Here is a 27241-nt window from a genome sequence, read left to right as displayed (position 1 = left end):
TTCCCTGCTATTCCTTTTTATTACTCTACTCTGACCCTAAATCTGAGTTTCTGCAATGCCTAAATATCTGGTTAAAGTTATTTTATCAGTCAATGAGTACAGTACATGTCTTTCCATTTATTGGAATCTTTATAATAGGCAGAGCCTTTCTGTTTATTTCTTTCTCTTTCATGGAAAATATTACTTCTTTGTTATGTAAATAGGAAAATGTGGATGAACCCTCATTTCCCATTGTAACTGTTTCTCCTTTTTCTCTTTCATCACCTTGAAGGGATTTACAGTATTTTCTTTTCTCTGTAAAGGGGTTAATTGTCACTGACTGGATGATTTATTTATATTTGAGCGACTGTTACTTACCTCTATAACCTCTCTATTGGCTTTCTTATTATTGAACCAATAGTTTTTAGTTAAATGCCCAATCTTTTTGCAAACTGCATAGATTCTAGGCTTTCTGCATTCATTAGTGGAATGATTGGTATACCCACAGTTTTCACATTATTTTTTGACCTAGCTTCTGGAGCTGAATTATTCTCTGGTTTTGAATTATTTTTGTTTGAATATTGACCATTATATCTTATGGGTGGACCGAGGAATGGTCCATTCCTCGATTGATTCTGTCTTCCTTTCTGGTTTGGATTCCATTTTTTCCTAGTATTTTGTGCATATTTCCTTTGAAAGGAAGTTTGTCTATTCCCTACTTGTCTGGAATTATTATCATTATACAGTACTTGTTATTTCTTTTATATGAATCATGGGTATTTCTGCCTTTCCTTTCATTTTGTGTTTGTGTTACCCCTACAAATTCCTTAGAAAAATCTATCTCTTTCTTCTGGATTTCTTTCCTCATTGATATTAAAGTTGTAAGGCTATCACTTTTAGGATCAATTTTAACTTTCTTTGAAAGCTTTCTTTTCTTTTCTCTGAGTGCGTTATACATAGGTACACTCCAAGAATGAGGATACAGTTTTCATTAGATTTCAAATCATAATTTTTTCTTAAAAAACTAACTAAATTTACTCTAGAATATGAAAGTACAATCATCCATATATATTAAATCTGCAAAATCATTCAGATTTCCTATGGTGATGTTTGTTTTCGTTTAAGATTAAAACTTTTGTGTGGATATCTTTCTGTTTATCAACATCTTTTCCGTTGAAGGCTTATTTCATCATATAATGGTAATTTATCCATCATAATTTTGGGTTAAAGGCTGGAATTAATTAAATGATTATATAATGCATCATTTGAATTACTGGTTCCCAGATTGATAAACCAACAAAAAACACAAGTAACTGGATGTTTAAATTGCCATAGTTTGTGGTTATTCTCTCTCTCTCTAACTGAATTCTCTCTCTTCTCTCTCTCTCTCTCTCTATCATTATTGCTAAAACACACTATACAAATATAGTATTGCTCAATCTCTAAAAGAAAAAAATAAAATGAGTAGCTCACATATAGGCCTAGGCTTACACAACCGCTTTCTCTCTCTCTCTAACTTGCATTACGTTCCTTTATTGTTCCCCATGTTTTTCGTTGGACGTTGCTCAAATTTAACTCTTGATTTCATTATGGAAGATCGCGTTTTCCGATATTCATTCCGTTCATTTTGGTGTCATAATTCATTTGTTTAAGGTTACTTGGTAGGTTATGTCGAAAAATGTTTATTTTGCTCAGAACTATCGTTGCAAATTACAACTTGAACGAATACTGTAAAGCTTACTACTGCATTTAAGTATCAATGATTTCAGAACCGTAGAATATGATTGAAAGTTATAAGAGGTCAAGCAAAAAACTAACACATTAAGACTGAAGCTCCTCCCCCTTCTATAGTTGCCAGATGTTGCATTAATTAGCAATATATGTCCGATGATTTAAAAAAACTGTATCCTCACTTTCCTTGCCGAGTGTACATTAATTCAAAACATATCTTAAACTAACTAAATCATTTTCTTCATGACCAAAATCATTCTTATTTCCTATGGTGATGTTTGTTTTCCTTAAGTCTTCTATCACTTTGTGTGTCAATTCTTCAACATCTGTGTGAAGATTTGCTATGGATTCTCCATCAAAATACTGGGTAAGGAATTTATTAATATTATATGATGCATCACGTTTACTTTCTGGTTCCCAGATTGATAAACAAATGCGTTTAAATTCAGTGTAGGCTATGTGGTTATTTAGCTGAATCTAACTGAATTCAAAGTTCTATGTGCATCACCGCTTTCTGAACTAACGAAAAGCAAGGCTTCGTTAATTTTAGTTCTTTCATTTGTTATTCTTCCTGTAGATATGCGACTGTCTGCATCAGCTAGCCACTGGTTCACAGAATATGATTCTAGCCTATTTTTGTCAGGATTTGAACTTTCAACTTTTCTACAGAATCATGTATTTGTGTAATGATATAACAATTGTTCTAAAAAATGTGTTAGTATTATTAGTATTATTATTATTATTGCTATTTGTGTTATTAATGTTAGTACTTTCTTGAGCTAATGATATTCGTGAACTTGGCACTGGAACTCAACTATGTCTAACTGTTGTTGGTCTTAAATTGTAATGTCTATTTCTAATAGCATTCAACAATACATCAAATGAATCCTGCATATTACAGCAGTATTTTAAAAATCATAAAAAAATTTATACACAAATACATAACAGTATTCAAAAAATACTTCATCAAAAGAATGTTATGTTATTAAAGATTCCTATCTATCAAACATTAAAAATTTTTGAGAGAGAATTATAAAAGTTTTATACCTTCTGAGAGAGAGAACATCAAAAAAGTTTTCATACACTCAGAGTGTACGACTTACTTATTTCTGTTGTCGTTCTGTTTAACTGTTGCTTGTTACCACTGTTTCTCTGGAACTTTTTCACCTTTCCTTCCACTATATCTTGTCTTTTCACCTTTCGATACCAACACTGTAGTTCACTGGAGGCATGTCATATCCTGCATGTCTTGACTAAAACTCCTTTTCTTGCTTCGCCGACCATCAGGGATTCGTCGTCGTCTTAGATTTCACCAGTAATGTTGATTTTTAACCCTATCTCGGCTTTTCCTTACTGCCTCCAACTCTAGATTCTTCCCAGCCTATTTCGTATGAGTTACGCTTCCTCACTCATGCAAAAGGTCCAGTATCTGACATTTGATCTTGCATTTCCTACACTCCAATCAATATGTCAGAGGCACGGTACTCCTCGCTCTTTCAACCAGGAGGAGTAGCCCAGGTGTGCAGAACTCCAGTCAGTTCAGGAGATTCACTTAGATTCCTCCCTCCAACCAGTGAGTCTTCCTAATGTAAAGGACCGACCGTTTGTATATTTTGTCGGAACAAATCACAATTTTTGAAAGTAAAATGTATTTTTCCTAACTGTACAAACATGAGGTCCTTTACATTACATATTATGCCCACCTCATGCCACCCCTCAATCTGAACCTGGAACGAAAGGCAGACTGGAATGTTTACATCCATGCAAGCAGGTATTCCCTCCTACCTAATGGTAGTTACTGCCTAACCACCTTGTTCAAGAGTGTAATGGCCATGTCCAGCTTCGCCATAAGTACAGTAATTCCTAATGTAAAGGACCTCAGGTTTGTATAGTTAGGAAAAATACAATATACTCTCAAAAATTGTGATTTTTAGATATTAGAGGAACATGAAGTGTAGTTGTGAAGTGGAGGGGTTTTCGTCTGTCATACAACTGCTTCATGAGGGTTAAACGCCAATAGGAAGATTGTTTCCAAGACTGGGAAATGGCTTTTGTGATTTGTTTGAATACTGGATACTTCATTCTCTTCTATTTTTATTCAAGTAGTAGAATATGTTAGAATACAATTGAGACCTCAGTATGAAAATATGAATGCTTAAGGCTGTTTTTTTTTTTTGCAGATCACTGTAGTATATAGTACAAAATGAATTTAGCCGACTACAAAGATTCTGTAGCAGTAACAGCTACAGTTGTGACAATTATCCAGTTTCTCAGTGGCATTGATATATGTTTTAAGATAGCGAAGCAGGGCTCCACAGGAGATTTATCTGGCTTTCCTTTTGTCGGCGGAGTATTTTCAACATGGTGAGTCCCTCCTAATTTACAGTTACAGTATTGAAGCTTGCTAGAGGTTAAGTAGCTCAATTCAAATTTTGACATATCCAGGAAGCTGACTGCCTTGACTGATAATTCTGTAAAACTAAAACTTCAACTGAAAAATGTCATTTAACCCCAAATTCCCAACCCAAGCTGAAAATCCAGTTATGTTAGACTGTTATGATTGCAAATTTCTGCTCAACCCTTATTTTCACATGCTCACAGCATTGACAGCCTCTGTCATTCTACCTGTGATGTTTCAACCTTGTTATAGTGGTTTCTTCCAGAGAATGTTGCTGTTACATAATTATGTACAGAAAAGCCACTGTGTTCTTAAAGGATAAAAACTATTTTGTACAAATAACTTCTTTGTTGTCATTAATACCTTAGTGAAGATCATTCAATTTACACAAATATTCTCAGTTCATGTGAAAATTCATGTAAATTGCACTTTAGTAAACAATTGCATAGATCTCTTTCTGTCAGTCTGTCTACTCCATGTTTTTTTTCTGGCACTGTTCGTTGCTGTTTTGCTTCAAGCTTTGGTAAATTTAATATATCCCATAATAAAATGTAATTATGTAATTGTCTAAAAAAGTAAATACCATATAGTGCATTACTGTTCTTATGTTAGGTTCCTGTAAAGATTATGTGAAGGTCATCTGGACTACTAATAGTTCCTCTTCAATTCATAACCCTGTAAGGGAGGGTCGTCCCATCAATGCACCTCGTGGTGCACTACAGGCATTACTAAAGGGTTGTTTGCAGCATCCCTTCAGCCCTTAGCTACATCCACATTTTAGCCTTTCACTTTACCTCTGTTCCTATCAACTCTCTCCCATCTTGCTGTCCAGCCATTCCAACTCCTCCTCTCATTTTCTTAAGCACTGAATGGCTGGAAGTGCCTCAGTGCTTGACTTTATAGCCAGATTTTTGTAAATCAAATCCCTGATTCATAATTCATCTGGATATTTTTTTATCCCTAAACAAAGAGTGAATGCACATCAGACTAGGTTGATTGTTTTGGGGCAGCAGCTCCTCGTGTGAGTGTAACACTGCTCAGTGTTTTCGTGGACTACTTTGTGTTATTGTAAAGTAATTTGAGGAAACAGTTGTATTTAGTTTTTAATTTTGGTATTTAAAACTCTATTACCTATTTTACAGATACTTTTAATGCTATAGAAGCAGCTTGTGAGGCAAACTAAAGACATTTTCTTCACCATGAAGCAGCTGTTAGTGTATCCGTTTTTTTCATTTTTCAAGGCTGAGATTTACGTCTTTGAATGACATAGAGGATTTATTTATCTTACTAATTTCATATTTTAATCTAATTACAGTATGTGGTTATCATATGGATGGGTTTTACATGATGTATCCATGTCTGTAACCAACGGAGTTGGATTATTTCTTCAAGTAAGTTTGTCATGTTGTGAAATGTACAGTAGTTGCTTTTGTATGATTTTCCTTATTTTGTTTTTACGGTCATGGACAAGATTTTCAAAATTTTTATCAAAATCATTTATAGACTAAAAATTACAATTGTTCCGATACAAGTACTCCCCTACACTTTCATATGTGGAGTATTCCCTGCACTTAAAAATTACACTTTTTGTACATATAACTTACCTGGTAATTATATATATAGCTGTAGTCTCTGACGTCACGGCAGAAAATTGAAAAAATCGCGGCAGCGCTTAATGAATGGTCACGTGATACCCTTCCCACCGCCTCTACAGGTGAGTGAGAGGAACCACAACCCAAACTCTTCAGTATGTTTCTGCCGTGTGGTACCGGTAAGCCGGTGCAGCTTAGCAGAGAATTATCGCTGATTCTTTCGTTGGACATTGTTGGTGATGTACAATTGTTTGATTTGAATCTTTGGCAGACATTGTTTGTGCTTAGCTTTTTTCATCCCCGCCTTCCTTATTTAGCATTATGTCGGACACTGGTCCCTCGGTGTATAGGTTTTGTAGCAAGGGCTGCAAAACTAGATTAGGGAAAATTACCATTGACCCTCATTCTGTGTGTGTTCAGGTGTAGAGGACAGGTTTGTTCGGCATCGTTAACCTGTGAAGAATGTAAGGATTTGTCAGGGAAGAATGGAAGATTTTAAATGCTTATCTGAGAAGGCTTCAAAAGAGAGAGCTAGAAAAGCTTCAGCTAGGACTTCCTCTTTATCCTCCGTGATAGTCAGGATGTATCTTTTTCGTTACTAACCTGATATTCCTTCTAACAAATCTCCTATCCCAGACCCCGTTATTCCCGAACCCGATACCGTGGCCAGTCTTAAGACGCAGATGAATGCGCGTTTTAGTGTGATGCTTGCTGCCATGGAGCAGATGAGTAAGTCTTTGGTAGTAAGAAGTGCAGTGTCTTGTGATAGTGCAGTGGAGGAGCTGGCTGTTCTGGCCCACTCATTCTCCTAGGCCTGGACCTCTGTCAAACTCCCAGCACCAGGGAGGAGGCAAGTCGAAAGCCCAAGGGAGGTGAGTGGGACCTGCCCCCGAGCAGTTGGCCCCTCAAGCAGTCCTGTTGCCGCTTCCCAGGATGCAGATGTTAGCCATAGAAAAGGCACATCAAGGAGGTATTTGTCTTCGAGTATGTCGAGGAGGATTCGCCTAAGAGAGGTTGGCGCAGTAAAGATGTCTCGAGACCATTCAAGAGGTCTAGGTTGGCATCTCCTTTGGCAGTTCCCAAGAAAAGAGTGGCGCTTCAAGATCAACCTCCTTCGTGTAGTTTTTGGGAGGAGCCCGAATGTTTTTCGCATTCCGTTGATTCGGGAGACGAGAGGCATGTGTTGAAGCGCCGAGACGCTTGCGTAAGAAGAGAGTGGTGTTGTCTTCGCCTGTTGTTGCTGCTTCTGGCGTGATTGCTGCATCTAGCGCCACGCCGCCATGCGCCATCCTTCGCTTCGCCTGGCTCATCGCGCCATACGCCACGCCATTTATCCTCCTGGCGCCATGCGCCATGCGTCAAAAATTGTTTCTCCTGGTGACTCGTCAAGCTCCAACACCTGCGGTCACCGTGGCTCGCTCAGTTCCGCATTCTCCTTCTTCCGCCTTGCCTCAAGATTTGTTTTTGGCGGAAATGAATAGGAAGCTTGATTGGAAAAAAGTGATCCTTCCGTGAACGAACTGCAAGTTGCTTGATTTCAAAGATCCTCCTTCATCGAATGTGCGGCTTCCTACGAGCGATCTGTGCTGCATTCTCCTCGAAGACGAATCTTCCTCCATCTAGATCCTTGGCTCTTTCTCCGATTTCTGGTGGTGATGTTGCTTGAATCGGAGGCGGAGGTACAACCAGAGAAAGAGAAGCCTTTATCGAGCTATAAGCAACTGCTTCAGTATTTTCTGAGAATTTTCCGGATTCCTTTTCACCAGTATCTCCAGCTTCTCCGAACTTCAATACGCTCGTGATAATAGGACAGACACTTCAAGGCTACCAAATTAGTTCTTTCTATTTCGGCCAAGAAAGGATTGAAGAAAATGGAGGAGTGGCTTGCAGAGAAGAGGGAACAAGGGAAGACTGTGTTTTGTTTTCCCTTCGAAATTGTCGCCTCGCCGTGGTGGTTGATACGAGACTGGAGAATCTTTCTCGTTGGGAGTAGCTGCCTCTCCCAAGGAGATTTCTCTAGTTTGGTAGATTTGGCCAGGAGGTCGGTCTTAATTCAGCCAAAGTATTCTTTTTCCACATCGGAATTTGATCACCTCTGCAAGAATGCTTTTAAGATTTTGGAAGTTATAAGTTTCGATTGGTCGGTTGGAGCTCTTGGAAGGAAACTAAAGCTTCCGCCTTCAGGACGATCAGTTCGCTTCCCTGTCCGACGTGTTAGCTTGCATCGACAGGAGCATTAGAGATGCGGCTATGGAACTCTCTTCCGTGATTACGATGGGAATTCTCAAGAAACGTGAACTATGGTGTTCTTTCACCACTAAAGGTGTCTCTCGGTCCCAGAAGTCAGCTTTGTTGTTCGCTCCTTTAGATAGGAAACATCTTTTCCCGAGGGAAATAGTATCTGAGATCGCTTCGACTCTTCAACAGAGGGCAACTCAAGACTTGCTGGCACAGTCCACCAAGAAGCCTAAACCGTTGCCTTCAACAGTTGCTCGCCCACAACGTCGACGGAAAAATCTCAAGGTCAGCCCTTTCGTGGAAGAGCCCTGCTAAATCGTTTCCCAGATCAAGAGGGAGAGGTCGTTTTGTACCTAAAGCGATCAAACCCTCCGACAAGAAGTGAGAGCGCCTCCCTTCACTCACCAGTAGGAGCCAGACTGTCAGCTTTCTGGACAGTCTGGGAAGAAAGGGGAGCACAACCTTGGACAGTCTCGGTTTTAAAGGAAGGCTATTCAGTTCCATTCTTGAAGGACCCTCCTTTGTCCAGGGAACCAGTGGTCTTAATGGCTTATTCTCTAGACTCAGAGAAATGTTGTGCTCTAGAGAAAGAGGTGTCAGCTTTGCTAGAGAAAGAAGCAATAGAGAAAGTTCTCCCCCTTTCTCCCCCAGGATTTTACAATCGTCTCTTTGTAGTACCAAAGGCGTCAGGAGGCTGGAGGCCAGTTCTAGATGTGAGCGCTGAACCTGTTTGTCAAGAAGACAAAGTTTGTGATGGAAACCACTCAATCAATGCTGTCATCCCTTCTTCCAGGAGATTGGATGGTATCCATCGACCTCCAGGATGCATATTTCCACATCCCGATCCATCCTGCTTCGAGGGAAGTTCCTTCAAGCTTTGTGTTCAAAGGCGAAGTGTTTCAGTTCAGAGCAATGTGCTTCGGCCTCTCGACGGCCCCCAGGTTTTCACCAGAGTTTTGTCATCAGTGGCGAAGTGGCTACATCTGTTGGGGATCAGAACAGTTTTTATTTAGACAATTGGCTCCTGCGCATGAAGACAAAGGAAAGGTGTGTGAAGGATTTGGAAAAGACTCTTCATCTAACCAAGAACTGGGACTTCTGGTAAATTGGCAGAAGTCACATCTGGTGCCATCTCAAGAATTAGTCTGTTTGGGAGTTCAGATGAACTCAGTAGTTTTTCAGGCTTCTCTGTCGGTGGAGAGGGTAGAGTCGTGCCTGTTGAAAGTCTGCGAGATTTTCTGAAGAAGACCCAGTGCTCGGCCAACGAGTGGATGAGCCTTCTGGGAAGTTGTCTTCCATTAGAACCGTTTTTGTGAGTTTGGGGAGACTACATCTAAGGCCACCTTCAGTTCTTTTTAAGAGAAGTCTGGGACAGGAAGAAGAGCCCGGACTCGTTTGTTTTTCAAATCTCAGAGGAGATAAAGGCAGACCTCAGTTGGTGGAACTCTCAGAGAAACTTCAGGAAGGGAATTTCACTGTTCCTAAAGAACCCCAACCTCATCTTGTGTGCAGACGCTTCAGATCTAGGATGGGGAGCCACGTTGGGGCAAGTTGGAAACAGCAGGCCGATGGAAGGGAGAACAACTTCGGTGGCACATCAATCTGAAGGAATTAAAGGCCATTCATTTAGCCCTTTTAGAATTTTCGAAGGTGGTAAGGAACCAGGCAGTGATTGTCCAATCAGACAATACAACAGCTCTCGTATACATAAAAAGCAAGGAGGGGACCCACTCGTTCTCGCTATACCTGGCAGCGAGAGATCTTCTGTTATGGGCGAAAAACGAACCAAACGACGTTGATGACAAGGTTCATTCCAGGAAGCTGAATGTGAAGGCAGACGAGCTAAGCAAGAGCTTTCAAGTACTCTCAACAGAGTGGATCTTGAATCAAGAAGTTTGCCTCCAACTGTGGAATCTAGGGGGTCGCCCTCTCATAGATCTGTTTGCCACCAAGAAGACAACTCAACTGCCTCTTTTTATTGCTCTCCAGTGCCGGACGAGGGGCAGTCTTCGTGGATGCAATGCTGATGGACTGGTCAGGCCTGGACCTTTACGCCTTTCCTCTGTTCAAGATGTTGAGATCAGTTCTAACAAAAATGTTGTCCCACAAGGACGCAGCGTATGACGCTGGTTGCTCCGTTTTGGCCAGCAAGGGAATGGTTCCTGACTTGATAAGTCTTCTCGTAGACTTCCGAGGCTTTTACCACCGAGAGTAGATCTACCAGACAGCCTCACTTCCAAGATTTCACGGAGGTCTATCCGCTCTTCAGCTAACTGCGTTCAGACTGTCGAACATTGCCTCAGAGCTAGAGGTTTTTCGAGGAAGGTCTCTAGAGCCATCGCTAGAGCTCGCAGACAGTCCTCCACAGCAGTTTATCAAGCTGAGTGGTCAGTCTTCAGAGAGTGGTGTAGAAAGACTGGCACATCATCTTCTAAGACCACTTTAGAAGAGATCGCAGACTTCCTCCTGTATCTGAGTGTGGATAGGAAGCTGTCTTAGCCGCCGATCAAGGGCTACAGAGCAATGCTTTCAACAGTCTTTAGGCATAAGGGCCTGATATTTCAAATGATAAGGACTTGTCAGATCTTATCAGATCGTTTGAAGCATCCAAGAATTCCAGAGAGATTGGTTTCCTGAATTTAGATGTGGTCTTGAAAATGGCTTGTGGGCAGTAAGTTTGAGCCATTATTGTCTTGCTCTTTCAGTGACCTTACGAGGAAGACAATCTTCTTGGTAGCTTTGGCTACAGCAAGGAGAGTCAGTGAGTTGCACGCCCTAGATAAGAGAATTGGGTTTTCTAGGGTAAGGCAGTCTGTTCTTCATTGTTGAGTTTTTTGGCAAAGAATGAGACTCCGTCTAAGCCTTGGCCGAGATCCTTTTTGATCCCTGGTCTCGGATTTGGTGGGACCAGATGAAGAAGAAAGACTTTTATGCCCAGTAAGAGCATTAAAAGTATATTTCGAAAGGACTCAAGCAGTGAGAGGTCCTTCTCCTAATCTTTGGTTTCTGTGAGGGATCCGAGTAGGCCTCTTTCGAAGAATGCTCTTTCCTTTTTTTGAGAGACCTGATTGTAGAAGCTCACAACCAGGTAGAAGATGTGTAGCTTCAAATTTCTAAAGTTAAAGCACATGAGGTGAGAGCGGTCTCAACCTCGTTGGCATTTAGGAGGAATCTTTCCTTAGATTCAATTATTCAAGCTACATTTTGGAAATGTAGGTCAGTGTTCGCGTCTCATTATTTGAGAGAGATTGAGACAATATATGATGGATGCAGTACGTTGGGACCATTTGTGGTGACTGGCACGGTGTTGGGTAAGGGAATAAAGGAAGTCGATCCTTCCTTGTGATGCTTTCTCTTGCTTAAGGTTAGCGTTGTTGTTTTCTGGGATGTCTGGGGTACATTGACTAGGAGTACCCAACAGTCTTACATTTTGGGTAATATTTTTAAGGTACAGGTTATTGGTGACACCCCTTGTTCTATGTGTTTTTTTCGTGTACTGCGGCCTGGGCAGGGACATTTATTTGGTTGGTTATCATGCATAGTCCACGGTGAGCCCTCGACTGGCATGTAGCCCTCAGCACTTAACCCTCAGGTCTATATACCTAGTTGGTGCAAGTTGAGGATAGCAGATTAAGAGGCAGTATCCATCAAATCAGCTACCTCAACAGGTAAGGAACCATCATTGTGTTTTTTATTTTCACAATTGTCTAGACTTTTTCATATTAGCTGCCACGCCCACCTCCATCAAGGTGCCAATCAGCTATATATATAATTACCAGGTAAGTTATATGTACAAAAATGTATTTTTATAATAAAATGAGGTTTTGTACATACTTACCTGGTAATTATATAATCAAAGCCCACCCTCCTCCCCTATCATGGGCAGGTATGGCATAAACATATGAAGAGTTTGGGTTGTGGTTCCTCTCACTCACCTGTAGAGGGCGGAAGGGAAGGGGTATCACGTGACCATTCATTAGCGCTGTCGCGATTTTCAATTTTCTGCCGTGACGTCAGAGACTACAGCTATATATATAATTACCAGGTAAGTATGTACAAAACCTCATTTTATTATAAAAATACATTTTAATGTCTAGGAGGGTAAATTAGCCAGAATGTATAGCTTTTAGCCTAATTACAGTACTGTAACGTTTAAGATTTTACTACTCTGTATATAACAAAATATTAATGTAATAACATCTACAGAATGTCAATTTTTTTTTTTCAATTTTAGACTGCATTGGGTTGCTTCAGTTATAATGCACTGTAAAACAAAGTTTTTTCAATTATGTCTTTTTATATGTTTTTAATCTTCGTGTTCTTTTTATCTGTGAAATTAAGTTTATTTAATTATTATCTGTGAAAATTAAGTTTATTTAATTATTTATAGACATTTTGTAAAATGTGAATGTTTCTTTCAGGCAACATATCTGCTAATATACATTAGGTATTGCATTGCATTGGGACCTTGGTATGCACTGAGACGTCAGATGATGGTCTTGTTCACTGTTGGTCTCACGATGCTCTATTTGACCTTCTTCACAGGTAGGTCCTTAGTTCCTTTTATAACATGACTGTAAATGACATTGGCAGGACTCTATTTTTTCAAATAAAGTGGTTTATGAATGATAGCTCCAAACTTGAATGATTGCGGTCATTTAAAATGTAGCAAATGTTGGTTCATTTTATAACAAACCAATTATTCATATGAGGGCCCCACTTTCACTGTGTGTCAATTTCTAGATACTGCATTCCTTTATCATATGCTTCACATCTTAAGTGTCTCCCAAGTTCCTAACACAGATAGTCCATGTGTTGCAGGCTGTGTTTTTACAAAGCAGGATTACCAGTACAGGCAGTCCCCTGGTTACCACAGGGTTGGTTTACGATATTCCGAGCTTACAACACTCTTCAAATATATTCATCAAAAATTATTTCCTGGTTTACAATGCATGTTCCGGGGTTACAACGTCGATCTGATGGAAGAAATATGGCTCTAAAACAGCAGAATGGTCAAAATTTGGAGTTTTTTTATAAAAACTCAATAAAAATGCAGGTTACGTTTTCAAGACACCCAAAGGATTAAAAGTAAGGTTTCATATAAGTAACTTACCAAGTAATTACATAGCTATAGTTTCCACTCATGCAGCAGCTTAAATTTTAAAATTCACAGTAGTGCTCCAGTTGTTTAGTGTAGGTGACCAGTCCCACCCACTAACAGGAATACTAGGAACGACTTAGCAGACAACCTCATTCTCTTTCTGTCATGCTTGGTGTAAACATCAGGTGTTTGCAGCAGCTTTGTTTATTATTAGCCGGTTGGATAAGCGGATTTCAGTGAAATATTATTGCTGATTTCAAGTAACCTTCAAGCCTACAGCTTGCAGGATCAGTATTTTATTTTTTTGTTGTTAAGATCTGATTCAAATTTATCATATTTCGCTACAGCGATTTTGCAGTCAATTGATTAACTCTCCTTTACAAGTAGCATATTGTAACTTAAATATCGTGTTTGCTACCGAACCAATATTTTCGGTGACAAATACATATTGGCAAGTCTCAAATAATGTTTGATAGGAATTGAGATATGTTTTGGGTGATGGAACTTTGTGTACTTCAAAACAATTGTTGGTAAAGAATTGATTAGAACATCTTATACTTTCCTTTGTAGAGAACTGAAAAAGTGTAAGGGCATAATGTAGTAAGGAGAGAAATCACTTATTTTCATATATGTAACTTACCAAGTAATTACATAGCTATACTTTCCACTCACATGGTAGTTAAAAATTTGAAGTTCGCATTAGTGATTTGTTTGTTTATAGTGTGGGTAACTATCCTGCCCTCTATCAGGGAACAATAGGTACAACATAACAGCGATCGTCACTACTTTTCTTCCGGCTTTACCGTCAACATTAAATAGTTTGGTGGTTGAATTTGAGGTTTTTCTTCACTTTTCCCAACGATTTGGTGAAGTACTCATTATTTTGGTAGCTTGTCAGCTTAGCCTAGTGGATTTTCTACAGTGTATTTACGATGTCCGATTCCAGTTCATCAAGTATTAGGTATTGTAGGGAGGGTTGCAAGACACAAATGACCAAAGTAACCCATGATAGTCGTATGATATGTGCAAAATGTAGAGGACAAGAGTGTTCAATAAATCTCACTTGTGATGAGTATGTTGGATGGGATGAGAAGAAATGGAAGGTTATCAGGTCTCATTTTGACAAGTTAGAGACAGGAAGAGGAAGGCAGCTGTAAGAGCCAAGAGTACAGCTCAGAGTGTAGAGCCTGTCACTAACATTCAACTCATTGACCGTAAGATTCCTTCTGCCCTTGCTTTATCCCCCATCCTTAGTCCTCCTAATAATTCTCCATCAACTATTCCTGGCTCTTGTGCTTCCGATCCGGTACCGTAGCCAGCCTCGAGAGGAGTTCGATTATAAATTCGATCTCTTAGTTAATACTGTGTCTAAGTTGGGTGAGTCGCTTAAAGTCCTTATGAACAAAGTGCAGAGTATTAAACAAGTCCCAGTGTTTGTCAGTGCCAGTGGAGGAGATGGCTGTCCATCCTGCTGACGTCCCAGACAAAGGTTACTGTCACACTCCCCTGAACCTGGGAGCAGACATACCAGAGGTCCAAAGGAGGTTAGCAGGGTTTGCCCATGGGCAGTCACCCCCTCATCCGATCCAGTGCGTGGTAATTCTGACAGCCATTGGAAAGGCATCACAGTGAGCGCCCACCAGTTATCGTCTGATTCCAATAGTGACTCTAGTGCTAATAAGGTGTTTTTGGCGCTTCCCAGGTGAATCTCATCCCTTGAAGAGGCGTCATGATAGAGACACCTCTCCTTTTTCTCCAAAGTATGCTGGAGACTGTTCCGCTAGCCCGCAACTGGGTTGCAGTACCTGGCGCAGCCCCGTTCACCCTTCTCCCGAGCATTCACGTGCTTTAGTTCGCCTGAAGTGCTACAGATCCCAGTTTAGAAGCCCACAGAGCTTGTCTCCTGAACTTCCAGTTGTGGAGTGCCAGTATCTGGCACCAAAACACTCTTCCAGAGCTCAAAAGCACCCAGCACCCAAGGGCCCAGCAATTTCCAAGCTTCCAGTGCCTCCTGAGTGCCCCCCAATGCTCCTAGGTGGAAGGGAGAAGATTTACCAAAGGTCCAAGGAGTTTGGTCGGGTTTGCTCACGGGCAGTCACCTAAAGGTAGAACGTGTTGCTCACAGTTCGCTAAGTGGAAGACCCCCGGACTGCCGTTGGAAGTGCATCTCCGTTAGTGTCCACCAGTTGTTTTTGGACTCGGAGAGCCCCGACATGAGGCGTTCTAGGCGTCTTCTTAGCATGTCCCATCCCCTAAAATGACGTAGCAGCAACGAGCTGTCCCCTATTCCGTCAAAACGGACGAGATATCCCTCTCTCAGTCCTCAACCAAGTTGCAGTGCCTGGCACAGCCCGGATTACTTTTCACCAGAGTGCCAGTATTTGGTGCCCAGACACCCATCAAACAAGAAACACTCCTCATCGTCATCTAGGCACCCACAAGAGAGCCCAGTGTGCTCGCCCAAGTCTCCAAGTGCCCAGCGCTGACTCGCGAGCACCCGTGGACTTGCTGTGCATGCTCGGCGCCAGGTGCCAAGAGTTCGACGCCAGCTGCCAAGCACCCAGCATCAGCCTTCCTGTGCCCGGAGCCAGTCCTTGCGCACCCGGCACTAATTCTCGAGCACTCGGCACTAATTCCCGAGTGCTCGACGATAACAGTTTTTTTTTAGAACACACTGTGGTTCTTTCTTGAGTGCCAGTTCCTGATGGAGCACCTGGCTTCAGTTTTTTCAAGTGACCGGCGCCAGTCCCCGATAACCTGGCACCAATTCTTCAGTATCAGCCTCCCGCATCTGAGCGCCATACAGAGGGCATTCGTCTGCATATAGAGAGGTTCCCCTTTCAGTACTGGGCACCACCTCCATGACAGTTTGTGTCTAGGAGTCTTGTCCTTTGCAGATGAGGACATTTATGTCCAGTGTTTTTGAGCTTCGTGAAGAAAGCTCCCTCTGTTAGGCAACTGGAGCATGGGTTAAGAAGATAGAAGACTTCAAGTTTTTGGCGAGAGATATTGCCTCGGTTTTGTCTCTGAGTCCTGTCCTGTGTGGGTAAGAATGTTTGAGATTTTTTTTTTTAAGAGATTTCCGCTCTTTACTTTGAAAACTCAAAAAGAGAAAACTTGTGTGCTCTTTTACTATTGAGGGAGTCATACAGTCGCATTCAACCCTGTTATTTTTGCCTCCGGGCCTACAGCACCTCTTCCCTCAGGAGGCAGTTGAGAGAATTGTGTCTGTTCTGCAGAAAGATTTGTCTCAGTTTAACAAACCCACAGTTATGCCTGTGCCTAGACTTCTGTGTTTTCTGCATATGTCTTTGGCCAGTACGTGCTATGAGTGAGTCCTCTCTAATGTCCAAGTGTCCACCGACTGTCAAAGAGTCCACAGTGTCAGCAGCTAGTCCGCATGGTTGTCTGTGAGTGGGGATGAGGATCTGCAAATTTCCTTGGTTGTCTGCAAGTCCGTATAGTCGTCAGCGAATCTGCACATCCTGCAGTGTCCCTTTTTCCTCCTAGAAGATGAAGTTCAGAATAGAGATGAACCAGATAATCCTGTCATCCAATCTCCAAGGGCATGTTGATGAAGACTTAGGTTGTGTAGGAAGTATCCTTCCATGTCCCCTCCTGACTCTGGGAGTATCTCAAGTCTGTTTGGTGGGACAGGGTCCTCTAGTGTGAGGATCTGCATTTTGCCATCTTTACAGCAAGCCTTCTCTCGAGTACTCACTCCTCTAGCATTTGACCTCATGTTCTGGAATATCAGTCTTTACCTGGACGACTGATTTCTTCGATTACCTTTGAAGGAAAGTGAGTGGAGGTTTTGACATTTGGGACAGGGAAACTCAGCTTGACACTTTTTTTTTTATCCCCTTAAACCCGAATTAGGTCTGACCTACAGTAATGGCTGTCCAAACATAAACCTTTGGAAGGGAAGTTATTTCATACCACGAGCCCAGACCGTGTTTTCCATTCAAACGCCTAGGTTCTGGGTTGGGGAACTGGGTAGTTTCTAGGACGTGGCCCTTGGAAAAACATATTATTCTCATCTCTGTCAGATAGCCTAAAGCTTTTCACTTACAGCTTCAGCGCTTATCGACCCTACTGCACACTTAGGGTGTGGTAATCTTGTTACAAGACCACAGTCCTAAGTATATTCCCATCTCTTGCAGATAGCTGAAAGCTTTTCACTTACAGCTTCAATGCTTCTCAATTGTATTTCACACCTAGACTGTTGTAATCTTGTTTCAAGACCACAGTCCTTTACCACATGAAGAAGAAAGCAAGGAGTCTCTCTCTCTCTCTCTCTCTCTCTCTCTCTCTCTCTCTCTCTCTCTCTCTCTCTCTCTCTCTCTCTCTCTCTCATATCAAAATTGAGTTTTCCAGTCCCTCGACTTTTTCAGGGCTAACTACAAGCAGTCCCCGGTTTACAGTGGGGGTTCCGTTCCTACACCACGTCTTAAGCCGAAAAATCGTCGAAAATCGTTAAAAATCATAAGAAAACCTTAATTTTTATGCTTTGGGGGTATTGAAAACAATGTAAACTGCATTTTTATTGAGTTTTTCATAAAAAAAAATCCAAATTTTTATTATTATGCCATTTTGGAGCCATATTTCTTCTGTCGGATCAGCGTTGTAAACTGGGAAATAATTTCTGATGAATATATTTGAAAGGCTTAAACGGAAAAACACAACCTTGGAAGAACGTTATAAAAACCAGACCCATCGTAACCCAGGGACTGCCTGTAATTAGTTCCAGCAGACACACTGAGCATGTTCTTCCCCTCTCAGTGAACCTTGGATCCCTTGATTTGGTGGAATCTGTAGAATCTATGGGACAGGACCGATTTTAGCCCAGTTTGCTGCCTCAAGGAACCTTTGCCTTGCTCTTTTCATTCTCCAATCCCAGACCCTCTTGCATGGGTAGCTTACGTTATGCTGCAAGTTAGGTCCATCCTGGACTTGTACGCCCTTCAGCATTCCAACTTGGCCAAGGAAAGCTGAACAAGTTTTCAGGCTCATCGCAAAGTGACAGTGACCATCATAGCCCCATTCTGAACCATGAATAATGGTTCCCGAACCAGATATGGTTGTTGGTGGACTCTCCATGACTCCTTCCACAATCCATATCTACTTGGACAACCTCACTTCAAAAGATACCACTAAGGGTGGGCCACTTTTTTTCGGACAGATTTACAGACTGTCCGGAAGCTTGCCTGGAAGAAGTGAATTTTTCAAGACCAACTGCAGAGACTGTTGCAAGATGCAGACAGCAGTCTTCTTGCCAAGTACTCCAATCTTATTGGGCTAACTTCTCGTCTGTGAATTCCTCTTTAGCTCAGATAGTGGAACTCCTCCTATACCCAAGGACTGCCAAGGGGGCTCTCTTCTTCCACCTTCAAGGGGCATAAAGCAATGCTAGGCTTAGTATTTAAACACAGAGGTCTAATTTTATCTTCTAATGAAGATCTTAGCAACCTATTAAGTCAATCAAGACTTCCAAGGCAGAGCAGAGTCAACTCCGTATCTTGGAGTTCAGACGTAGCTTTCAAGTGGTTAACAGGCCCTTCTTTTGAGCCTCTCCGTTCCACGTCTCTCAACTTGACTAGAAAACTCTGTTCCTTGTAGCCCTAGCAAATGCTAAATGAGTTAGTGAGCTTCAGACTATAGACATGTGAGCAGATTCTGCTCAGGGAGACAGTCTGTGCTTTAACACTATGTTTTCTTGGCTTAGAAAGAAACAGGATCTGTGTTTTCTCCTTAAGTAATTGACGGACATCCCTGGCACTGAGAGAGTGAGTGAAATGTCTAGTTTGAGCTTTCAGATTTTACCTGAGAAAGCCTTATAATCAGAGGGCCATTCATACCAAGTGTGTCCTGACAAGATCCTGTCTCGCCCTCTGTCTATGAACGCATTGTCTTTCATCTCTAATGAACTTTATTAAGGAATGATTTGCCTACCTTTTAAGGGAAAGCTAAGATGCCAGAATAGCCTCTACCTCATTAGCTTTCAGGCTCATTATGTCACTCACTTCCATTTAGCAATCAGCCCACTAGAAGTGTAATAGTTCTTCACTTCTAAATTTTGTCTTGAAGTCAAAACAGTGTTAAAAAAATTTTTTTTCACAGTACCTTGGGACAATTATTAGTAATTGGCATGGCACTGAGGGAGGAAGCAGAGGATTTTCTCCTTCTGTCTCTTCACCTTGTAGTAAAGTGCTGAATTGTTGAAGGAGCTGGGGGTTAATATGTACCTGGAGCACCCACCACTCTCAGTGGATGGTTAGTTGTTTATTTTCAGTGTAGGTGACAACATTTTTTGGTTGTTTTGATTTTTTGGTACTGTGCCATGGCAAGGGCACTTAACGATGCTTTGCAAGCCAATGGAATACTCCTTCGTTGCAAAGCTTCCACTTGAGGAGAGGCGATCCTCAACTATACTGCCACGCCACTACAGGTTAAGATGGGCGCCAACCAGAGGCAGTATTCTCCAACAATACCTCTCTTAGCTGATAAGGAACGACAAGCATTGTTTTCCAATGCTAGCAATTTTGTCTATTCAAATTCATTAGATAACCTCCTATAAATGTGGGATTCAGCTATGTAATTACTTGGTAAATTACTTATATGAAAATGATATTTTCATAATAAAATTAAGTTTGATATATACTTACCAAGTAATTACAGAATCAGAGTCCACCCTCCTCCCCTCTGATGGACATAAGGACAGAAACAGAATGAGGTTGTCTGCTAAGTCGTTCCTAGTACAGTGTTCCCGTTAGTGGGCGGGACTGGTCACCCACACTAAACAATTGGACCGCTACCATGGATTCTAAAATTTAAGCTGCTGCACAAGTGGAAAGTATAGCTGCGTAATTAATTGGTAAGTAGGTATGAAACCTAATTTTATTATGAAAATATCATTCTTCTTACGATATTCAACAATTTTTCGGCTTAACAACAAGTTTCAGCTTACGACGCGGCATAAGAACAGAACCCCTGTCATAAACCAGGGACTGCCTGTATTCAAAAACATCCTTTTGAGCTCTATGACCTTTCATGTAGTGTAATAATGAGGTTCTTTCATTTGACAGATTCAATCCTGAGTCACCTGCTCTACTTAAAATTCGTAGATCATTTTTTCTGTACTTTTTAATTATAATGTGATTGTTCCTGTACCTTTTTTTTCATCAGTTTGGTGGTTTCTTAATTAATTTAAAGCCTTTTCTTGGTTTTGTTAACTGAGCAAGTCAATCTGTGCCATTAGCAAGCAAACCAAAAGAAAATTCATATAGCCAGAGGGAGGAAAATACACTTGATCAAGGAAAAACAGTACATCAGTTGCTGCACTGGGAAATTTAGTGAAACAGTTGAAGAAAAACTTGAACACCAGTAGAATTGGTGCTTAATCTGGACCAATATTCAATCAGTGCCTTCATTTGGAAACAAAAGTCAGCCAGTCTCTAGCACCTAACAGTACCATTTATGATAAATTTTTTTAATAACACTGATGTCGAATGTTGACAATGAAGTGATAATAGAATGAAAAACTTTCGTCAATAAAGGATGAGTAATTTTACTGTTTTAAATTAGCTAAAAAGTCTTTATAAAAGAAAATGTGACAATTTCATCCAAATACAACAAAATACAACCCATGGTTTTCTGAATTTATCAGTTTGAAATATTTTCTATTTACCAGTTAACTGACAAAATTTGTTGTTGTTCAACTGGCAAAGAAGTGTAAAATGGTAAAACACACATTGTAGGCTAAAACTCTGTAACGTTTTAGTAATATTCAATCATTTACCTTCATTTTGCAACAAATTGCAAGTCTAGACAATTTTCGATTTATGAACTTTGAAAAAACTATTTCTTACATCCGATCAATAAATTTAATACTTGTAAATCCTTTTTATCTTATTTTTATTAGTCTTACATAAAGTTTTATATAAAAATAATGACCAATTTCAACAGAATATTAACAGAAAATAGCTCATGGTTGTAGCTTTTGTCAGTTTTGAAATATTTTCGCATAAATCACGATAACTGCAAAAATTTCAACCTTCGATCAACTTTGACTCGACCGAAATGGTAAAAAAACGCAATTATAAGCTAAAACTCTTACATTCTAGTAATATTCAATCATTTACCTTCATTTTGCAACAAACTGGAAGTCTCTAGCACAATATTTCGATTTATGGTGAATTTTTGAAAAAAAATTTTTTCCATATGTCTGCGCCCGTAACTCAGCCGAACATCTCAGAAATTCTTTCATCACGTTTGTCGTAATTTTTGCATCGTTTTATATTAGCCGTTACATAAACTTTTATATATGAAAATGTGCACAATTTCATGTAAAATACAACAAAATACAACCCATGGTTGTAGCTTTTATCAGTTTGGAAATATTTTCATATAAACCACGATAACTGCCAAAATTTCAACCTTCGGTCAACTTTGACTGGACTGAAATGGTCAAAAAATGCAATTGTAAGCTAAAACTCTTACATTCTAGTAATATTCAATCATTTACCTTCATTTTGCAACAAATTGGAAGTCTCTAGCACAATATTTCGATTTATGGTGAATTTTTGAAAAAAACATTTTCCTTAAGTCCGTCGCCAACATCTCAGAAATTCTTTAAATCACGTTGTCGTAATGTTTGCACCGTTTTATATTAGTCGTTACATAAAGTTTTATATATGAAAATATGCGCAATTTCATGTACAATACAACAGAAAATAACTCATGGTTGTAGCTTTTATCAGTTTTGAAATATTTTCATATAAATCACGATAAATAGAAAAATTTGAACTTTCGGTCAAATTTAACTCGACCAAAATGGTAAAAACTGCAATTATAAGCTAAAACACTTACAGTCTAGTAATATTCAATCATTACCTTCATTTTTCAACAAACTGGAAGTCTCTAGCAGAATATTTCGATTTATGGTGAATTTTTAAAAAACATTTTTTTACGTCTGCATTTCGTTAACTTCATGCATCATCTTGTGGTAATATTTTCTCTGTTGTTGTTTTGATCGTTTTACTATTTGTTATATAAAAATCATTGCAAATTAGTGTACAATACAAAGAACAACAAAATAACCCGCTATGGTTGTAGCTTTTTGCTCAGTTTTGAAATATTTTCATAAAATTATATAACTGAAAAAATTTTTTTTGCACTGTCATATATTTCAATATTTATATAAAATAATGATAACGCAATTTTTTCATTTCTGATTGTTACATTCTAAAATATTCAATCATTTACATAAATTTTGCAAAATAAATTTTAATCTTAAAATATTTTGATTTATGTGATTTTTGAAAAAAAACATTTTTTCCGCTTACGCTAAACTCCCGAGCGCGCCGAACATCTCTGAAATTCGTTTTTGTAAATAGAGTAATGTTTGCAGCGTTTTATATTAGGTTAAAACTTTTATATAGAAAATCTGCCATTAGCAAGCAAACCAAAAGAAAATAACTCATGGTTGTAGATCAGATTTGAAAATTTTCATAAATCTTGATCAATAGAAAAAAGTACATCAGTCAATTTAACTCGAAAATTAGTGAAACAGTTGAAGAAAAAACTTTAACAGTCAGTAATATTCAATCCAGACCACCAGGCTATCAACAAACCGTGTGAAAAGTAAAACAAAGCCATTTATGGTGATTTTTTGCAAAACTTTTACAATACCATTCCTTGATAAATGCATCATTTGATAATAACACTGATGTTGCTTTGATCGTTTTACAATTTGATAATAGAATGAAAAACTCAGTAAAGGAAGAGGTAAGGTTACTGCCAAAACTAGCTAAAGTCTGAGGAAAAGCATGCATCATTTTGTGATAATAATTTCTTATTAATGCTTTTGATTTTCTGAATGACAATACCAAAATCATCGCAATTCTATTTACAGTTTGACAGTTTTGTTGTTGTTCTATGGCAAGGAAGTGTATGAAATGTATATGAAATTTTTTTTTGCACATGTATTTCTAATTTATATATGATAATGTGTTTTTTTTCATTTCCAGATGGTTGCATACCTAAAGTTTACAGTGACAAAATAAAAGAGTTTTTCCAAAAATGAACTTCTGAATATTTCTTACATAGATCAATAGAATTTAAAAAAAACTTTTTTCCTTTTTATCTTATTTTGAACTTGCATATTATAGAAAAAATAATGAAAAAGAGTACAATAGTAGTATTAAAGGGTCTTTGTACTTCCCACTTTCATTTTTTGTAGTATTTGTTTTGTTTTGTTTTGTTTTTTCCTTTTGATCTTTGGTTTAACTGCTCAACTCCTTAACACTTTGCTTCTGTTCATCCATTTATTAACAAATTCTTCAAGATAACCTCTGAATCAAAAAGTTTAAATTAACTTGTAATTATAATAATATAATCATCTTTTGCTTATAGATTTAGAGACATAATAGACATTGACTGAAAATTTTGATTTCAGAATCTGCCTCTGAAGTAAGAGAGTCACGGCTGGGGTTGGTGTGCTGTGCTGCCAGCATTCTCTTCTGTGCTTCACCTCTCATATCCCTGAAAGAAGTCTTCAGAACTCAGTCGACAGAATGTTTGCCATTGCCGTTAATTCTAGCAACGTTCATAGTCACTGGATTGTGGTGGCTGTATGGGGTCATAATTGAAAACGGTTTTGTGCAATACCCGAACTTGATTGGATGCATAATATCAGGTCTGCAACTCCTGCTCTTCGTTATTTATCCAAGAAAAAGGAAAGGTAATTAAGGCATGAGTTTTGGTTTGAGGAGAACAGTTCAAGGATGATAAATTAGACTTGTGCATGTTGGGTTTAGGTGATACGCTGTCATAGTTGTATCTTTTCAATAGTTTGTAATAGTACTTTCATTGCTTGTTATTTATTTATACTGTTGTTTGTTAAAGCATGGAAATGTTGTGACTTTGTTGGAGAATTAGGTTTGACTTGAAAAGGTTACAATAAATAACTGTTTCTCTTACAACTTGTTCTCTATCTAAAAATCTTCCTTGTTAATTTTTAGGAAAAGAAAAAGCCAGATATTTCTTTAGGAAACAATACAGTAATGCATTGGAAAATACATTTGATTAGTGATGAAAATACAGAAAATTCCTGGAAGCACTATTAAGGGGCTCCATTTTGTTAAAGGCATGTTTGTCTTTTCAATTTTTATGTGGAGGGTATTGTTTCTGCTCTTTATCATGCATGCTGAAATGGGGGCATAAAACTTAGAATAGGCTCCTCCCTAATGGAATTGAAAGCCCCCTCTCTAAAGATAAAAGTCTAGAAGTTCAGTAGTTGAAATGGGTGTGTTTTTCATTTTTCTGCCAAATGAAAGATTTGACACAGTATTGATATCTTGGTAAGCTCTTACAATCAGTTTCAAGTACCGGATACTAATGTGCAATCTCTTTGCAGTTTTGGAGTTTGCAGTACATCCCATATCTTACTGTGTCTCATTCAGATTGTGGAAAAATTTCACATAGGATAAACTATTTATTTACAAGTGGCCACAATTCCTTGCTTCTTGTAAATGAGAGTTACTTTTGTAGCCCTTTAGACAGTTACCTGTAATGCTAACTGTGTTTTATTTACTAAACATATACTTATTAAGTCTACTGGAGAATCTGCCATCCAGTTGCTATTCTCTATGGTGGTACATTCTGGGTTCATGAAGCAGGCATATCTTGACACATACTGGATCCCTGCTCATGCACACATCAAGGGAAATGAAAATATTGGTAAAGCAGCTGAAGCTTCAGCTACAATGACCAGGTACAATATACAGTCAAACCTCTGTTTTCGTATGCCCTTGTTTTCATACAGTTCGGTTTTTGTAGAAAATTTCGTACATCTGGTCGGATATCGTACAGCCAGAAATGTTCCGTCCTGGGCCCACTGGGTCACCATGTGGCTCGGACACTTATCAAGCACCCAAACAAAGCATCCTATGTGTCCTCGTCACCCAGTCTGCCTTTGTTTCTTGTTGAGTGAGCATCACCCCATGTTCATCCAAAACATTTCGTAATACTCCATTGTTTTTTGTGCTTTTTGATTGAGTGCAACTACTAGATAACCCACCATGGCACCAAAGAAAGTTCAGAATGCCAGTCCTTTGATAAAGAAGATGAGAAACATGATTGAATTCAAGAAACTCGGCAAAGTTTGAAAGTTTTCTGAGGGGTCTGACTACGAGAGAGAGAGAGAGAGAGAGAGTGAGTTTACCGAGGGTTCTAACTATGAGAGAGAGAGAGAGAGTTTACCGAGGGTTCTAACTGAGAGAGAGAGAGAGTTTTCCAAGAGTTCTAACTAGAAGAGAGAGAGAGAAAGTTTCCAAAGATGTTTCTGGACAGATATTTTGTGTGACAAGTTTCCAGTGACTCTCAAGCTGGTCCTAGTGCTAGTAAAAAACGAAGGGGGGAAGTAACCCCAAATTGGGTCTTGATACTTGAAGTCCTTATGGAGGGCAATTCCCCTTCCAAACAGTAATCTCTCTTCCTCCCTCTCCCCTCCTCTTCATCTTCCATACGCTAACAAGTCTTCAATAAAGGTAAGTGATGTTAAATGTTCATTTATCCATTTCTTTATTTATCTCTCATTGTTTTCAGTATAAAATGTATTTTTTTTATATATATATTTTTGGGTATCTGGAATGGATTAATTGGATTTACATTATTCCTTATAGGATTATTGCTTCAGTTTTCATACGATTCAGACTTCGTCAGACATCATGTTTGGGAAAAATTTAATTTAAACACTGTTTAGAGATTATAAATCTGTACAAAAATTATGTTGGATTATGAATTTAAACACTTCAAGAGATTATAAACAAAATGTCATTTTATTCACTTCATATACCAGTCACACTAGTTTGAGGTATGAGTATTTGATGACATGGCCCATAATAGAATGCAGAATACTTTTAGTCAAATAATTGTGGTCATCCAACTTTCAACTAATGGATTACCACATGTTAAAAGCAAGTCCCTTATGAAACTTGTTTGAACCTTCAACAGTTTCATTGTACTCAGTCATCAGATTTTAATAACTGTAATTTATTGAATAAATTATTCAATAGAATTTAATGCACTTATGAACTAAGCCTTTGGGTTCCATGTGGAAGTTAAGGTTACATTTTAACTGTCAACTCTGGTTAAACTTTGTGATGATGATGATGATTATAATGTATACAACTAGCCGTTCATTTTTTTGCCATTGTGTCTGGTCAAGGATGCAAGACCAAATCTCAACTTCTTTATAACAAGCCAAACACTTGTAACAACCAAAATACATAGTATTTAAGTTACTAGCAAGTTGTAACACTCATTTTTCATGGTCTGAACATTGAAAGATGTCTGTGTTAGTTCTTTTCAACTTAACATTTTGTTTCATTTGTTCACATCTTTTATCTGTCACTGTGATGATGTTAAATACTTTTTTGGGAATGAATTTTCATCTTTTTGTGTCCACGTACATGACTTCTGAAGTTTGTGCATGGGTGTTGGTTGCATACATTTGATGTGGTCCCACTTCCATGACATTTCATACTCTTACACTGGTGTTGGTTGCCTTTGATGTGAGTGTATTGGTGTTGGTTTATACTTACCAAGCAGCTACTTAACAAAATGGATTTCACTGAATATCAGTGTGAAGATGGGATTACCTTTTTAAGAATTCTTCTCTCTCTCTCTCTCTCTCTCTCTCTGCATTATACTGGCATGGTCAATCACTTTTTATTATAAAGATGATTTGTTTTCATAAAATCTTTCTCATCATATAATTATTGTGATTTGGCTGCAATTTAAACATGATTCATTGTTATGGTTTGCTACAATAAACCAGTGACAGGAAGTCCTCTTGAAATCCATTGACTACTGCACTGTAATCTGTTCTCAGTAAGACTTCAGGTAACTTGCACAACTGCATCATGTTTTTTGTTGTTTGGATGGAGACTGCAAGAAATCAGTGAAACTTGGGAGATGGGGTTTGTTGTATGAAAAAAAATTGTTCAACAAAAGTCATATTTGCTTCATTACAAACCCATCAGTTATATGTAGCCTGCATTCGCTAGAGTTGTTTATGTATCTGTGATCACACAGATAAGGTCTTTGACCACATGGGGATTCAGGCAGATGTCTGACTTTGCAAAGGGAAAATTTGATGCAGAAGAGATTATTATGATTTTCTCGATGACTTAGAATCCA

General features: G+C 39.0%; 1 protein-coding gene across 4 annotated transcripts in view; it reads left to right on the top strand.

Annotated features, from left to right (window-relative positions):
* LOC136845310 (sugar transporter SWEET1-like) overlaps positions 1-27241 on the top strand; it is a 164159-nt gene that overhangs the window by 112119 nt on the left and 24799 nt on the right. For 3 of the 4 annotated variants that reach the window (XR_010855140.1, XM_067115523.1, XM_067115524.1), the window contains exons 2-5: positions 3891-4074; positions 5424-5499; positions 12360-12483; positions 23496-23780. Coding sequence is in view for 3 of the 4 variants with exons in the window: in XM_067115523.1 (XP_066971624.1) it covers positions 3914-4074; positions 5424-5499; positions 12360-12483; positions 23496-23780 (646 nt within the window). In the remaining variant the exon portion in view is untranslated. Of the gene's footprint in view, positions 1-3890; positions 4075-5423; positions 5500-12359; positions 12484-23495; positions 24022-27241 lie in introns of those variants that run through there. The other variant, XM_067115525.1, reaches the window with a different exon arrangement.

Source organism: Macrobrachium rosenbergii, chromosome 13, assembly GCF_040412425.1.
Source record: "Macrobrachium rosenbergii isolate ZJJX-2024 chromosome 13, ASM4041242v1, whole genome shotgun sequence".
NCBI lineage: Eukaryota > Metazoa > Arthropoda > Malacostraca > Decapoda > Palaemonidae > Macrobrachium > Macrobrachium rosenbergii.
This window is presented reverse-complemented; position numbering and strand designations above follow the sequence as displayed.